Source organism: Brachyhypopomus gauderio, chromosome 1, assembly GCF_052324685.1.
Source record: "Brachyhypopomus gauderio isolate BG-103 chromosome 1, BGAUD_0.2, whole genome shotgun sequence".
Classification (NCBI taxonomy): Eukaryota; Metazoa; Chordata; class Actinopteri; order Gymnotiformes; family Hypopomidae; genus Brachyhypopomus; species Brachyhypopomus gauderio.
This window is the reverse complement of record NC_135211.1, coordinates 42514439-42531938: the sequence shown is the minus strand read 5'-3', so window position 1 is coordinate 42531938 and position 17500 is coordinate 42514439. Positions and strand designations below refer to the sequence as shown.

Below are 17500 nucleotides of genomic sequence, written 5' to 3'. Positions count from 1 at the left end.
GGCGGTGTGACAGCGCGTTAGAGAGATAGAGGGAATAAATGAGATCCATCTCAGGAAAACTCACTTTTAATGTCTGTCTGAAGAGGGGAAAGGTAAATAATTGAAAACCAGAGTGACAGAGGGAAGGAGAGGAGGAGAGAGAGAGAGAGAGAGAGAGAGAGAGAGAGAGAGAGAGAGAGAGAAGAGAGAGAGAGAGCAGGCCAAAAGAGAGTGAGAGAAAATACTGCTCTGAGCAAAAGAACAGAAAGAAGCAAGAAATATGGCAAAGACACAGGGGGGCAAGGGGGTGTGGCCAGGGGAGGGGGCGTGGCCAGTGGGTTCTGGCGTCTGCCCATTGGTTCACCTGGCGTCGCTAGTGTATGGTAACAACATTTCTTCTTGGTGGAAAGAAAGAGGAGCAGACCCCCCAAAAAACACGCACGCACACACACACACACACACACACACACACACACACACACACACACACACACACACACACACACACACACACACACACACACACACACGGAAAAGTGTACACAAGAGCATGAGTACACACTAATGTGTACACAGTCTCACACACGTACAGGAAGGGGCGCCCTCATAATAGTGTGTGTGCGGGAGCAGCAGAGTTGTTGATTTCTGCTCATCTTGTGGTCATACTGCAAAGTTCAATTTACAAAGAACCGGCAGTCAACACACGCAGGCAAGAGACAGACAGAGAGAGACAGACAGAGAGAGACAGACAGACAGAGAGAGAGAGGGAGACAGACACAGACTATGCTTTGATGTTAAGAAAGCAAAATAGCTGTAATATTTTAATAGATCATCTAAAATATATGTTGCAGAGCAATAGGGAGATTTTCCTTGCCACTGTCGCCCTTGGCTTGCTCACTGGGGGCTAGGACCCGGACACTTGTAAAGCTGCTTTGTGACAACAACTGTTGTAAAAAGCGCTATATAAATAAAATTTGATTGATTGATTGATTGATTGTATAGGCATGTGTGTGTCTATATTTTTACATTTGTATAAAAATCTGCATGTGTATGTCTGCATCTGTGTATGTATTTTTGTGTGTGTACATTTGTGCAATAGTGTACATATTTGATTGCGTGTGTGTACAAGTGTGTATACGTGCCCGTGTGTGTGTGCGCAACAGCCTGTTAAGGGATTATAATGTGCTCTTCTTGGCCTAACATTTAGATACAGAGGCAGGACTCTGAATGTGTGTGTGTGTGCATGTGTGTGTGTGTGTGTGTGTGTGTTTGTGCTCTTCTGCAACCTTACACTCTTTTGTAGACAGAAATAGACCCTGCACCGGCTTGAGTGTGTTTTCAATGTGTGTATGAACAGAGACAAGATCAAAAGAAGACAGTCGGTTTCCATAGGAGCAGCGACACTAATGAAGACCAGACCTGCATTGCAGGACAGGGTTAGCACAACACACACACACACACACACACACACACACACACCCACACCGGGTTTGTACCTGTGTCGGGGTCGAGACTGAAGTGCTGGGATCCCAGTATCTGATAGGAGATGTGAGCGTTGGAGCGGATGTCAGCATCTGTGGCAGAGACCTGTAGGATGAGACGACCAGGAGGAACATCTTCTGGGACCCGCTCGGTGTAGAGAGACTGGGTAGAGAGAGGGAGAGAGAGAGAGAGAGAGAGAGAGAGGGAGGGAGGAAGAGAGAGCAATGGAGTGAGGATGATGTGCAAGCCCAAGATATTAAGGTACATGGAAAAAAGAAAGAAGAATGTTGGTGATAGACAAAACCAGAGAAAAAAAAGGAGAAAATGACAGATTGGAACAGATGGGTGGTGCGGGCGGAGGTGTGGGGGCTGCAGATCGACACGGGTGCTGGGGGAGCCGCGCGATTGGAAGCCAACGCGGCCCGGAGCAGCCCAAGCTGAGAACAGTGTGTGATTGAGGCGCGCTCAAGGCATGCTGGGTAACGCTTTCACAATGTAGAATGACCCCCTTTGTCTCTTAAATGCTACGTTTCGCACAAGGACCTTTTTTAATTCGGTTTGGCTCTGTCAAATTTGTTCTCTCCCGTGCTACACCCCCCCCCCCCCCCACCCCACACCCACTCTGAAATGCACTCCCGTCTTTGATATGGCATGCAAAGTCGATGAACGTTTATTTTCTGTAATCGACAGGCACCCTCAGACTACAGTTTTCTTCTTGCACACAGAAACACCGACGCAGACGGTCCTACCTTCTCACACACGGGGCTGTTGTCATTGGCGTCCAGGACTTTCACCTCCACCACGGCCCTGGCTGTGAAGGTGCCGTCCGTGGCGGTGAGGTTGAGCAGGTAGTTGTCCGTCTCCTCCCTGTCCAGGGGCTTCAACACGGACACCTTCCACTCGCCCTGCACGTACTCCACGCCAAACTGCCCAAGTGGGTCTCCGCCTTCACGCAAGCGAGTGAGAAAACACTCAGATTAACAACACCATGGAGCTGAATGTACATGGTGTGTGTGTGACTGTAGATGTGTGTTTGGGCATGCACATGTGTGTTTGTGTGTGTGCAGCACAGATTTCAGAGCTGACTGCCAACCCGGAAGTAGTAAAGCCAATGCACACTTAATCAGCAGTCTAATGTTTGCCAGTGTTATTGCTGGCATCAATAGTCGCACCAGTGAATCCTGTCAGATCAGGAGCTCATCAAGCTTAATCACAACTTGTGTAACTCAAGTCTGTGCGGCATCTGATCGCTGACAAAAATGTCAACGACATCATCAGTTTGCGACATGCACAAGATGAGGAGGAGGCTGATTGGCCCTCGTTCCTCGACGCCTGACGAGAACTGTGGCCCAGTGGAACTCACTGCGGATCTACTTCTGACACCTTGTCATGTTTGACTTGGCGCAAGTTTTTTTTTCGCAAGAGCTGATTAGCACCACAACTTCAGTTTCCCCCTCCAATTTCAATGAGTTATTGAGATAATTACACAAGGACGACTTTTTTTTTCCTAATGACCCAAATATTTAGATTGGTCCTCTAAAACTTGTTTACAGATTAAATGGGGAGGGGATGTCTTTGAAAAAGCAGATGGTATCCGTATACAGCATGATTTAAGTTGCTTGTTATGAGCTGTTATTAGCACAGGATAATTGGGTGCTTGTTCATTATCACTATCTTGAACTTGTGCTCTGTATTAGTAAAGGGCACAAGCAACTTCGTATTGCGTAAGAGCTGACAAAGTTCTCAAGTCTTCACACAAGCAATTCAAAGACCACTTATAGAACTATAATTGAGCGAAGTGTTAGGACGTGATTACCTGTGATAAAATATTCTACTTGTTTGTTGATGTCCTCCGAGTCGGCGTCGGTCGTGCTGAGGATGGCGATAACTCCCCCGGGAGGGTCGTCCTCGCTGACTGTGCCCTTGTAGATTTCCGCCGTGAATCGTGGGGGGTTGTCGTTCACGTCTGCGACCGTCACGTCCACCCTGGTGCTGGCTGTCATTTGAACTTTGTCTCCCCTGTCGGTAGCCAGGACCGCAATGGTATACTTGCTCTTTTGCTCACGGTCAAGCTCCTTCAGCGTGGTCACCCATCCTGTTTCGCTGTGGACAGCAAACAGTTCCACGATGTCTGCAGAGTCTTGGACGGGATCCAGACTGTACATCACCAGCCCGTTGGTGCTTGAGTCCAGGTCTGTTGCTTTCACCTGCATCACAGAGGTCCCCCCCGGAAGGTTCTCCACCACGACAGCCTCGTAAGGGTCCGACTCAAACAGAGGACTGTTATCGTTGATGTCCTTAACTTGTACGTTGATGTCCACAGAGGAGACGACCTTGTTTCCTTCGTGTTCACTCTGGGCGAGAAGTGTGAGCTGGTACCACTTGGTGCTCTCGTGGTCGAGTTTTTTCTCTAGCTTGAGGGCTCCCGTGTCGCGATCCACCACAAACACTTCGTCCCTGTTGCTTTCCTGTGTATTACCCTTTAGCAGGCTGTAGATGACTGGTTGTTCACTTTCTGCCTGGATCACATCTATGTCGGAGCCTAGCGTGCGATCCTCATCAATGGCAAACCTATAGTGTGGCTCAATGAACTTTGGCACTTTCACCTCAGGGGCCAGAACCTTGACATAGACTGGGACGACAGAGGACATAGAGGGGTTCCCACCATCCTTTGCACGCACAAAGAAAGAGTACAGCTCATTTTCTAGTCCAATCAGACTCTCTTTTGTCACAATGGCACCAGTGGTTGGGTGAATCTCAAAGTTCTCTGCTACATTATCAGAATCTGCTTCAATGGTATAGGTAATATCAGCATTGCTGCCTTCATCCATGTCAGATGCTGCAATCTTCACTACCGTTGCTCCTCTTGGAACATCCGATGCTGAGTTGACTCGATATTCAGCAGCTCTGAATTGTGGGGAATTATCGTTGATGTCAGTCAGGATCACATTGATGGTGCAGAAGCCCACTTTTCCGCCACCATCTTTTGCCATTAAGGAGATCGGAATTACTTTCTCCAAAGCATTCTCACGATCGAGACTCTCCAAAGTGAAAATTTCACCTTTTTCATTGACAGAAAACCTGTCTTTAGCAATGTCGTTGACAATGTGGTATGACAGACGACCATATGTACCTGCATCTTCATCTGACGCTTGGGCCTCTGCCACCAGCGTTCCAACTGGGGAGTTTTCCATAAGTTCAACTATGTAGTCGACTTGAGGGAAAGTGGGATTTTGAAAGTTAGCACCAATGACGGAAACCTTCACAAGGGCGGAGTTCCGGAACACGCCATCAGACACAGAGACATTGAGGTTGTAGACGGGTTCCATGTGTGGCTTCCTGTGATTGGAAATGACAATCGCTCCAGTGACTTTGTCCATGGCAAAATTCTGCTCTTCATTTCCTGACAGGATTGAGAACTCGAGTTTCCCGCGATCAGAGCTGTCTGCGTCCGAAGCGTGAACCTGAGTCACAAAATGGCCGCGTGGAGCCAGCTCACTGACTGATGCTTCATAAATGCTCTGCGAGAACACAGGAGCATTGTCATTAAGATCCGTGACGTCAATCATCACAGTGACTTCACTGGAAAGTGCCGGAACTCCTCCATCCACAGCCCTGATAGTTAGCTTGTGTTGGGTCTTCTCCTCATGGTTAAGCATGCTAGCTGTCCAGATTGTACCAGTGTCCCGATCGATGGTGAAGTATTCAGAACTCTGTTCCTCATCCTCAACTATTTGGTAGAACAGCATTTTGTTGTTACCAGTATCTGCATCAGTAGCTAAGACCTGTACTACAGAAGTACCAATGACAGAGGCTTCAGAAATGCTAACATTATAGTACTTGAGGAGGAAGATGGGTGGGTTGTCATTCACGTCCTCTAAAATGATGTCAACAAAAACTTCAGCTTTGGCACCAGTCAGTGAGTCTGTGGCTCTTACGCTTAGTTTATATGCTGGGTGTGTCTCAAAATCAAGAGGCTGTACCACATTAATAACACCAGTACTGAAGCCAATGGAGAACTGACTGTAAGGATCCCCCTCTGAGATAGTGTACACCACTCGAGGCCCTTCTGAATCATTGACCTGTACGTGGACAATGGGTGTGTTTAGCTGGATGTTCTCGGGCATCTCTAGACTGTAGAATGGTTTCTCAAACACCGGTATGGATTTTGTGACTATGGTTACAGGCACTTCAACAGTCGCAGATAGTGGCGGCTCCCCACCATCTGTGGCCACGACTGTGACTGTGAACTCTGAGTTTGGGGAGTCCCTGTCCAATAACTTTTTCAGCGAGAGTTCCCCGCTTGGGCTGATCTGGATGTGCTCGTTCAGCTCCTGCAGGTGGTACTTTATTTGAGCGTTTGTTCCAGCGTCCTCATCCATGGCAGTCACTTGTCTGATGACCTGGCCCACCTCAGCATCCTCCTGCACCAGAGCGTGGTAAGGCAGGTTGACGAACACAGGAAGGTTGTCGTTGACGTCCTCGACTGTTACTGTTACAACAATATGAGCCACGTCTGATGACTTGTCCTGCTTGCTCACTTCCACTATGACATCGTAGGTGTCCTGCTCTTCACGGTCAAAAGGTATCCCAGTCGTTAAGAGCACTCCCGATGTGCGGCCAATCTCGAACCTCTTGTCAGGGTTCAGAATGGTGTAGAACAGGGGCTCGTTGACTTGAATGCCAACAGCCACAAGGACAGCCAGAGTTGTCTTCTCTACAGAGTTCTCCTGCACAGAAGCCTTGTAGGAGATCTGGGTGAACTTCAGACCACTTGCTTTATTCTCTCGGACAGTTATTTTTACAGATGCCACTTTCGAAAATCTGCCATCGGACACACGAACTCTTAGTTCGTACCTGCTTCGCAGTTGAGTGACATTTTGGATGGTGATGACACCAGTGACAGGGTCCATTTTGAACTTATCTCCAATGTTGCCCTCAACAATGGAGTAGAGAAGCTTGGCGTTTGGTCCCGAGTCTGCATCAGTGGCGTTGACTGCAATGACTTTCACACCTTTGTAAGTTGGCACTAGAACTGTGGTCTCATACAAGTCTTGACTAAACTGCGGAGGACAATCGTTGACATCGATTATTTCGATGGTCACGTTGGCTGCCTTATCTGCAAAGTGCCGTGGGACTCCCATGTCATGGACCTGCACGGTGAAATGGAAAACGGATTTTTGTTCATAATCCAGCTCAGTCGTGGTTCTAATAGCTCCGGTGCTGGAATCAATGGCGAAGTAGTTGAGGGCAAATGGTTCAACAATCTGGTAGACAAGCCTTGCGTTAGCATCACGGTCTGCGTCTACAGCACGGACGACTAGAGGCGTGCTGTCTTTGGTCAACACCACACTGTTGACGGGGGATGACTCACTGACCGTTCCTGTAAACTCTTCCTGGATGAAGACTGGCGCATTGTCATTTTCATCCTTCAGGTGAATTAGAAGCGTCACATTACTAGATAGCCCTGCCATATTGGTCCCCTGGATGGTGAGTTTGTACGACGCCATCGTCTCATAATCCAGAGCCCTCTGAGTGACAACCACTCCAGAGTTAGGGTTAATGTCGAAAGCCCTATTCACGTTTCCATTTTTGATCTGATACAACACAGACGATTGGCTGATGCATGACACCAGGCTCACAAACGTTCCAGGAAGTGCAGTTTCACTAACTTCGGCAGAAAATTCCTTCTCAGTAAATTTGGGCTTGCCGTTGTCTGAGACGGTGACGGTGATGTTAACAGTTGCAGTCACACTTAGGGGTGGAATTCCACTGTCTGTAGCTTTTATTAGCAGCTCAAAATGGTCCTTTGTGCTTCGGTCCAGCTCTTTTGCCACGGTGATGGTCCCCAGGACAGGATCGATGGCAAATGAATTAGCCACGTTTCCTACAGGGGGAAAAAAGGCAATAAAACAGACATAATATATTAGCACACTTACCTAAAGCATTGACTTTTTTCATTCTTGTGAGGAGTCCTGCAGAACTACATCCAGGCATTTTTTATACCTTATTCTTAATGGGGAATGGGGGGGTATGGGGGTATGGTATGAATATGCCAGTGTAAATGAGATGTGATGTTCCACTAACTGTGATTGCAAAACAAAGAGTCCTCCACAGAATACAGCTGCAAGAGTTTTTCCTCCAAATCATCTTCAGTTTAGATATAGCCATGTTTTCTTTTTTACATATCTGTCATTCCCCACTGTATTATGGGTCTCCTGCTTTTTTATTGATAGCAGGGTTATATTTAGTTGAACTTCTCAGCTACATAAAAAAAAAATAAACGCCGATTACACCTTCCAGCATCTGACATGTCTGGATCTTCGCCAGTGTGTCTGCTGGCCAGGGTCCACCCTTGGAACTGCAGACTGTCTGGCACTTACAGGTCAATTAGCCTGAGATATGTCAGAAGCGTGGAAAACGTGCGCCCTAAACAGCGCCCGCGTCACGTCACCGAAGAGCCACGCTCTGCTGTCCAAACACCGGGGATTTATTAAGACAATGATGGGAACCGGAGGGGTGGAATCCACCAGCCTACGGAATACTTGGAGATTCCTCTGTTGCTCTCTCTCTCTCTCTCTCTCTCTCTCTCTCCGTCTCTTTCTTCTTCACTCTTCTCTGTCTCCCACTCTCCCTCAGTTATTCGGTTTCACTCCCCTTCTTTCCTCTCTGCCTCTCTTTCTCACATCTTTTTCTCCTATGCTAACTCTATCTCCTTCTCTACATTTGTCTCTCTCTCCCCCTCTCTCTCTCTCTCTGATATGACGTTTCTGCACTTTGTCAAAAGTGTCATTCATGCATGCGGGCGTGGTGGGCCAGAGACCTCGGCATGGCACACATAAAATCTCCCACTTTCCTCTCTGTTATTCAGAGAGACACAGAGGGAGACGCGAACGGCGTTCCAGGAATGTGCGGCCTGCCGCTGAGGGTATGTTGTAGTGTCCCGGTCCACAGTGTCCGGGCACATCGCGTCTCACGCGGTTTGGGTCGCAAGATTTAAAGCTTCTAAACTAAGAACCACCACTACTACAGCAGTTCTCAATTTTCACAGCAAGCACATAACATAAAGGTATGTCATGCACCATGTAAACTTTCATCTTAATCTATAACTTTAATCTTAATCTGGCTTGCTGAACAGCTTTGGCCACTGCACTGCGTGCGGATAGTGTGTTCAACTTCGTGGGGGTGTCAGTGATTTAGTGGTCATCATAGCAGCAGACTACCTGACTCGATGCTGTAAGTGATCTCTGCGTTCTGGCCCTTGTCCTTGTCCAGTGCGGTGACCTGCAGCACGACAGAGCCCAGGGCGGCAGACTCGAAGGCGCGGCCCACGTACGGTGTGCCAGAGAACCATGGCGCGTTGTCGTTAGTGTCCTCCACGTGCACGATTACTCGCACGAGGTTCCGCTTTACAGGTATGTCCTGATCTCGAACCTGGGAGGAGTGTGTGTGTGTGTGTCAGAGCAAAACAAAGAAAAAAAGAAAAACAGAAGATTGACAGAGAGAGAGAGAGAGAGAGAGAGAGAGAGAGAGAGGTTAAACCAAGTCAACCAATAGAAACTCATCAAACACCCTGAAGAATACAAATGGTGGCACTTTTGGTAATTTCTCAGAGACATGCACTAGCACTCTTTGAGCAGAGAGACAAACACGCTCTCCGAGGACATTGGGTAGGGCAGCACCTGAATGACTCAACATCTCAAATAACAGAAGCAAATCAATCTGACAAAAATAAACACCACACACACACAACTCCCAACAGCACAAACGAGACCCGACTTACGCAGTCCGAACGGCAAGGACTCGTGCTAATTACAGCAGAAGTGGTGAAGTCCCTGTCCCAGAGGTTTGCTCTACGAATATGATGATAGGTAACCTACACCGCATGTCACTGTCTTTCGGGACAACCTGTCCTTTTCAATAATGTGATAAAAACTGATGATAAAGTTGTCAGCAAAAATATTTTGCCACCCAACTAAAGTAAAAGGTCAACATACATCTATGGCAGTTCTGTGTCACCTTTAAGATTCTCTTAAGGTTAATCAGTTCATTTGACTTATACGACACACTGACACTGATACAGGGACAAAACATTTGGGGAAATCGTCAAGAACAAAATTAAAATAAAGAATTAAAATTAACACCTCGAACCAAGTATTGCCTTAGCAGTCACTATCAGATGGGGGGGCGGGTTTAAGAGACGGGGCCGGGTGGAGCTAGAGGCAGGGCAGGCAGTGAGGTGGGGCGGGGTCGTACCATAACAGTGAGCGTGTGCTGGCGTGTGGTCTCGTGGTCCAGCCGCTCGGCGGTGTAGAGGATGCCGGTTCCTGGGTCCAGGCGGAACTTGCGCAGGCTGAACGGGTCGGTGCTGCTCAGGAGGGTGAACGTCAGCTTGTTCTTCTCGTCGAGGTCGGAGGCACTGAGGCGGAGTACCTCAGTCGCCGGTGCCACGTCCTCCCGCACAGCGACTTCGTAGCGCGGCTGCACAAACTGGGGCCGGTGGTCGTTAGCATCGATCACTCTAACGAGGACCTGATGGAGGACAAGTGGGCGGGGTTTAATATTGCAGTCGGAGAAGTGGGAGGAAAGGGCAAAATGGGGAAAGAGGTAAGAGGGAGAGAGAGAGAGGGAGAAAGAGAGAGAGAGGAGGGAGACAGAACTGGGTTTTCAAAAAAGAGACAATACACTTGTAAACTCTATTAAGACCCAGTACAACTGTAGACAGTACTGTATTAAAACATGACATAGCAGTAAACAGTACTCTATTGAGACAGTGTGACTGTAAGCCATACTAAGAACAAATCCAAAGCAAACTGTTACGTCCAGCCCCTCCCTCGTCCCTGGTCCCGCCTAGCTTCCCGCTCCCATTCGTTCCTCCTCCTGTCTGTCACGCCCTCGTCGTTTGTCACACACACCCGAGTCTCATTTCACCGTCTTGTTTCCAGTGTATAAAACCCCCCTAGTGTTTTGCTTCCATGTCGGTCATTGTTTGTTCTGTCTCCCTTTCGCCGTACCTCGCGCTCCCCTTTATCCCCTATGCTGTGCGGTTCTGGATTGTAGTGTTGAGTTGCCCAGTGTTCCTAGTGTGTCTTGCTGTCCGGTCCAGGTTTGTCTTCATTTCATGTTCTACGTCCGTCTTGTTCACAAAGGTTCAGTTTGTTCTCATCTGTTTTTACCCTCTGTTCATCCTCGCTCCCCTCCCTACATGTTTAGTAGTGGTCGTGTCTAGTTCGCTGTCTCTCTGTTTAGATTTCACGTTTACATGCCTATACAGGTTAGTGTCTCTGTTGGTTTCCTGTGTTTGTTTCTGTGGTTGGTTAATGTGTCATTGCCTATGTATGTACGTGCTTCGTTGACCCTCGTGTATATTGCTGTTAATGTATACCCCATGTCGTTGTTTGAGTCCTCCTTCTGTTGTTCGCTTCTCCTAATGCCGGGTTGTTCCGCGTCTGTTTAGTTTTGTTGCGTGTCTTTCATTAAATATTCTAAACCTGCTATTGCGTCACCCCTTTCCCTGTTAAAACGTTACACAAACAGACTGATCAGCCCAGGAGGGCCAGGGTGGGGAGGTCCACTAGGGCCAGGGTGGGGAGGTCCAGTAGGGCCAGGGTGGGGAGGTCCAGTAGGGCCAGGGTGGGGAGGACCAGGAGGGCCAGGGCCGGACAACCATTGAGCACTCTGTGTTCATTTCTTGCACAAGGCAGCGATCACGTCTTTTATCCTCGATAATGCGAGAGCAAATGCACACACCATCCGCAATATGGCCGAGTGAATGGCCAATGGGGGAGAGAGAGCTGTCTGCAATTGAACAGTTATAATAGTGGGCCTCTAGTTAACATATTAACCCACCATTTGTCTCTCTCTCTCTTCCTCTGTCTATCCCCGCTCTCTCTCTCTCTTTCTCTCTTTCTGTGTTTTATGGTGAAGCAATTAGTGGCAGTTTAATGTTGCCGTGATCCTGAGCGGATCAATGAACATTACCGCACTGGTGATATTTTAGCGTCGACTGCTCAGCTGCCCATCACAGCGGCTTGAGAGTGGAGGTGGGCGGGGCCTCGATGTCCAATCTCCGATACGGATGGGAGGCGTCGGCCTCGGGGAAAATGTTACAGACTGACATTTTCTTTCTGTAAATACCAAGCCACTCGCCTCCGTAATGTAAAAGGATGTAGGTTCATTAACGGTTATGAAGCAGGAGAGAGCACTTGAATGTCAGGGCAGAGACTGTGGCACACTTAATTGAGAGTTAACGGACTAACCTGGCTGTAAATGAACGTGCTAGACACACACACACACACACACACACACACACACACACACACACACACACACACACATCTGGAGTAAACAGCCTAGAAGCCGCGTGGAGGCGAGTGGACTGAAGCAGAGCACCACAGTATCTCCATAAAGATCTCCCCATCCTGGAGAACAACGCCACAGTAGAGAGGTAGAGAGTGGGAGAACAAACACATACAACACACACACACACACACACACACACACACACACACACACACACACACACACACACACACACACACACACAAACAAGGGTGGCAGGGCGAGGGCCCAGGGGAGCAGCCCAACTAGTGTGGGTCTGTAGCGTGGACATTTAGCATGGATGTTAGCATGAGCACTAGAATGGATATTAGCATGGTTGCTAGCGTGGGCTTGTAGCGTAGACATTAGCCGGGGCACTAGTATGAATGTTAGCATTGGAGCTAGCGTGGACATTAGCATGGATGTTAGTGTTGACGTTAGCGTGGACACTAGCGGTGGGAGACAGCACAGGGAATGGGCCTCAACTTTCCCTGAAGTGCAGAGCTCTGTATACATGAATACATGTCTGTCAGCACTCTGACATCTGAATAATCTGTGGAAAATAACACACTGGTCATCATAAGAGAGGAATACTACAGCACAACATATGGTGTGTGTGTGTGTGTGTGTGTGTGTGTGTGTGTGTGTGTGTGTGTGTGTGTGTGTGTGTGTGGTGTGTGTGTGTGTGTGTGTGTGTGTGTGTGTGTGTCTGTCTCCGACCCTCCCCCCTACACCACTCCACTCTCCTACCTAAACCTTCACCCCCACCCTATCCCTCGAAAGAGAGGGAGAGAAAAGGAGTGATGACATGACCTGAGAGAGGGAGGAGTAAAGAGTTGGAGAGAGAGGCTGAAGAAGGAGAGAGGTGGAGAGACAGAGATAGAGGGATAGAAGGATAGAGGGAGAGAGAAGGTGAGGGGCACTAGTGAGGGGGAGAGAGAGGGAGGGAGATAGAGATGTAGATAGAGACAGGGTGGGACTAATGAGTGAGAGAGTGAGAGAGAGAGAGAGAGAGAGAGAGAGAGAGAGAGGAGAGAGAGAGAGAGTTACACAGGGTGGAGCAGCTTGTCTGGCTTCTATCCTGTATGTGAAGTGCCCACAGTGGAATGCAATGTGTGTGTGTGTGCACTGATCCCTGAGGAAAGTCCTACCGGAGCCCACCAGCAAAAAAAAAAAAAAGGCCCCACCAGCAAAAAGCATGCACACACACACACACACACACACACACACACACACACACACACACACACACACACACACACAGGCATTCACCTCACGTTCTGGTTCTCTCTCCCAGGACTCATAATATCAGCATTACGGCATGTGTGATGTACAGTATCCTTCACATCATCCTGCTCCACAGTCATCTCTACCCTGCTCACTTCCTCCGCCACAAATCAACAACAACAACAACAACAACAACAACAGCAACAGCCTATAAAGGATCCGAAAGTGAATGTGAATCCACTCACTGCTACAGTCAGGGAAGCAAACCAAGCCTGAGCGATGGATTTGGGTCAGGAGAATGACCACCTAGCTCTGATCCGGGTGGGGGGGGGGGGGGGGGGGGGGGGGGGGGGGGGGGGGGGGGGGACCAATAGAAGGAGCCTCCAGACTCTTCACCTCCACGGGAGTGTGCGTCCGGCCCGGGAGCCTTGCATGGTGTGCCAGTCACACACAATTCCTGGCTGCCTCTTCCTCTCCAAATCACTGACATGGAGGCGTTTTGTCCACGCCTCTCTGCCTTTCAGTGCAGTGAGGGTAAATATTAGCTGTAGATCCCCACCTTGGGGGGGTTCGCACCTGCGGACACCTGCCCCTGGGGCTGTGCGGGGTGGGGGGGGGACGCTGAGAGGGTGCCGGCGGTGGGATGGTTAGCCGGTTGGGAAAAAAAGCCCTGTGTGGGTGGGCGGGGGCTTGTGGGAGGGGGTGCTTATTAGAATAAAAAATGCAGGTTTTTACCTCTCATACCCATATTTAGCATTAGAGTGATCATGTGATCAATTCCTCATACCCATAATTAACATTAGAGTGATCATGCAATCAATTCCTCATACCCATAATTAACATTAGAGTGATCATGTGATCACTTCCTCATACCCATAATCAACATTTTAGAGTGATCATGTGATCACTTCTGCATCTACACCAGTAAGGTTGAGTGATCAAAGAACATCTGCAGTGCATTGCTTAATCATCACAGTGAATTTACCTGTACGGTATAATATATAAGGAATATCGTCACTGCAATATAATCACGATATGATACTTTTGTCCATATCATGCAGCCCCTAACTGCCTTTATATGGAGACTGCTGGATCATGAAACTTCGTGCTCTCGGGTGGGTACTGAGCTTGAGAAGAGATCTGGTGGTGTGTGTGCATGCAAATGTGTGATGGCTTTGTGTGTGTGTGTGTGTGTGTGTGTGTGAGAGAGAGAGACAGCAGCCTCATGGACTCCAACAATGCAGCTTGGATTAATCAGTTCACACCGGGTGAAACAGCAAACGTGCTTTGATAAGCGGCAGCCACACTGATAAAAGGGTTATGTCACCCACCTTTGTGTCAGTGAGGGAAGTTATGCAGTGTGCGTCTGTGTGTGTGTGTGTGTGTGTGTGTGTGTGTGTGTTGTGTGTGTTGAGAAATTGGTCTCCAGATCAGAGGAAGTTTTTGATGGTGTTGGCTAAGTGTTCACTCCAAAGCATTTGAAGTTGACAAGGTAAAGGATGATGGGTAGACTTGACAGTGGAAAGGTAATAATGCCTGTTCTCACACACACACCACGAGCGCGCACACACACACACACACACACACACACACACACACACACACACACACACACACACACTACACATACGGTCATAACTTTCAGACAAAAGTCACTGAAACGATTGTGGTTGATATCCTGCCTCAGCTCGACTAATTTTAATGCAACTGAGGTTCAGGTGCTTCATAAAAAGAGAGAGAGAGAGAGAGAGAGAGAGAGAGAGAGAAAGAGAGAGAGAGAGATGAGAGAGAGAGAGAGAGAAAGGGAGGGAAAGGGAGAGGGAGAGAGAGAGAGAACAGAGGCAGAAAGAGAAAGTGAATATGAAAACGGAGAACAAAGTGAGAGACAAAACAGATAGAGAAAGAGAGAGAGTGAAAGAAAAGAGACAGAGAGAGAACAGAGGCAGAAAGAAAGTGAATATGTGAACAAAGTGAGAGACAAAACAAAGCTATAGAGAGAGAGAGAGAGAGAGAGAGAGGAGATAAAAGTCCTGAGAGTGGCCAGCCAGACGGCACTGTCCTACTCCTTCATGTATGAGACAATGGAAGATTCCAGAAAGCTTGGCCAGAGAATCTCTCCGGCCAGCCTGAGGAATGTCTGCCAGCAGCGTCGGCCTCTCTCTCCGGGGCGTTTGAGGAGCGTTCTCTGGAATGTTCTGGAAGCGTTCATGGAATGTTTGGGGAGCACACACCCCACTGTTGAGCTGTGGCTAATCGGAGCGGCAGGCCAAAGCCTCTCGGCTGGCGGAGGAATTTCCATGAACGCTCCGAAATCACCTTTCTCCCCCCCCCGCCCTCCTGCCTCTGGCCCCGGGTCTGGGAAGAGCGGCTTTTCTTTCCATACTAATGCACACACACACACACACACACACACACACACACACACACACACACACACACACACACAACCAAGCATGCACTCCCACGCACACACACACATGCACAAACTCATACATGTTCATGGGCATGCATTCACGGATACACACACATATACACACACACACACACACACACCACACACACACCTACACCGCCCACATGGAGGGTGCGTGGCCAACAAATCTACAGACGTCCGACTGAAGACATTTTTCACCAAATAAGGCCAATACGCAGATTTGTCACACACACACACACACACACACACACACACACACACACTCACCTGCGTGCTGGCGGTCCGCGTGCCATCTGTGGCCTCCACCGTCAGGTTGTAGTGGGCCTTCTGCTCAGCGTCCAGACGCCGTGCCACCACCAGCGTTCCGCTGGCCCGCCCCACGTCCAGACGGCTGTCCGCGTTCCCGCCTGCACGGGGAGGAGAGTTGCATCAGGGCTGGGAGAACTTACTTACTATGCATCATAAAGGCCTTATTACATATAGTAAAGGCTTAATAATGCACCGCAAGACCCTAAATGCATCAACGAACATTTATAAAGCAATGGTTAATACTTAATTTATTCAGTGTGGCTGCAACAAACGCCTGTAGACACTAGATAGGCTGACGGACGAGGAGGCGGAGCCAACGTGCATCTCTACACACACTTGCCATGTACACACACGCCGAGCATCGCTCTGAGACCCCCCCCCCCCCCCCCCCCCCCCCCCCCCCCCCCCCCCACGAGCCGTGTGAACAAGCACGGCGATGAAATCACAGCGGCCGTCAGGAACCGAGGCTTCTGGGACCAACGCCGAGGAGTTTTCCAGACCGAGAGGAATCGCAGTGTAACGATGAAGTGGATTCTCCATAGAGGATCGCCACTTAACTAATGAACCTGAGGATCAGGATTGATCCGTGTGGAGACAGGCCCGTTAAACGAATACAGCTGTATGTCAAATAGAACACCACGATGGAGATGAACAGAAACACACACACACACACACACACAAATGAATCACAGCGCGGCGCACACACGCCTCGGCGTAATGTGTATGGAAGAGCATGCAGCTGTCCTCATCCGGCAATGAACGCTCACATTGCTCCGCCCACTGCCCACCCCCAGCTCTATGACATCATGGCACCAGTTCCTCTTGCCCTGCCCATTTCTGAGGCACTGCCGTTCTATTAACATTAGCTATTATTTATCATTCCGTTTCTTTTTTGGTCAAACTAGCCTTTCCAAGGCTGTAAAATGCCAACCGTAACCCCCATGTAAAGCTAGAGCAAAGTTTTATTCATCCGAGAAAAGTGAGACAGTAAAACTAGAATGTCTAGTCCAGATGTCTAGACCACTAATCTAGACCTTAACCCAAAACATCATCGCAGATTATCATGGTGGCCTTCACTCGCGAGGAAGCAGAGCGGGATGTTCAGGACTCGACAATGATGGCTGGGCCAATCACAGGCCTGGCGCCGGAAAGTATGAGCCAATGGCAGATCGGATGGAGGCGGGCCCATGGCAGATCTGCGACAGATACCTTCCGCAGTGCAGTTCAGGTCACAAGACATCTGCACGACGTTAAAACACCTCACAGGCCTCGCCGTGGTCTTCCGAAAGTGAACAGACGGGGAGAGAGGTAGGGGGGAAGAGAGAGAGAGAGAGAGAGAGAGAGAGAGAGGAGAGGGAGAGAGAGAGAGATACAGAGAGAGCGGGAGAGATACAGAGAGAGCGGGAGAGAGGGAAACAGAGGGAGAGAGAAAGAGATAAAGAGAGAGAGAGAGAGAGAGAGGGAAACAGAGGGAGAGAGAGATAGAGATACAGAGAGAGCGGGAGAGAGGGAACAGAGGGAGAGAGAAAGAGATAAAGAGAGAGAAAGAGAGAGGGAAACAGGGAGAGAGAGATAGAGATACAGAGAGAGCGGGAGAGAGGGAAACAGAGGGAGAGAGAAAGAGATAAAGAGAGAGAGAGAGAGAGAGAGAGAGGCAGAGACAGAGAGAGGGAGAGAGAGGGAAACCGAGGGAGAGAAACCAAGAGACAGAAAGAGAGGGAGAGAGAGAAGGAGGCAGAGAGGGAAAGA

At 49.0% G+C, this 17500-nt stretch overlaps 1 protein-coding gene across 9 annotated transcripts in view; it reads right to left on the bottom strand.

Annotated features, from left to right (window-relative positions):
• The window catches only part of fat1a (FAT atypical cadherin 1a), a 72835-nt gene that overhangs the window by 19064 nt on the left and 36271 nt on the right, over positions 1 to 17500 (bottom strand). For 8 of the 9 annotated variants that reach the window (XR_013132681.1, XM_077013734.1, XM_077013725.1 and 5 more), the window contains exons 7-12: positions 15710 to 15849; positions 9718 to 9993; positions 8685 to 8895; positions 3278 to 7348; positions 2211 to 2407; positions 1476 to 1623 (exon numbers count right to left, since the gene is read on the bottom strand). Coding sequence is in view for 8 of the 9 variants with exons in the window: in XM_077013734.1 (XP_076869849.1) it covers positions 1476 to 1623; positions 2211 to 2407; positions 3278 to 7348; positions 8685 to 8895; positions 9718 to 9993; positions 15710 to 15849 (5043 nt within the window). In the remaining variant the exon portion in view is untranslated. Of the gene's footprint in view, positions 1 to 1475; positions 1624 to 2210; positions 2408 to 3277; positions 7349 to 8684; positions 8896 to 9717; positions 9994 to 15709; positions 15850 to 16960; positions 17031 to 17500 lie in introns of those variants that run through there. The other variant, XM_077013761.1, reaches the window with a different exon arrangement.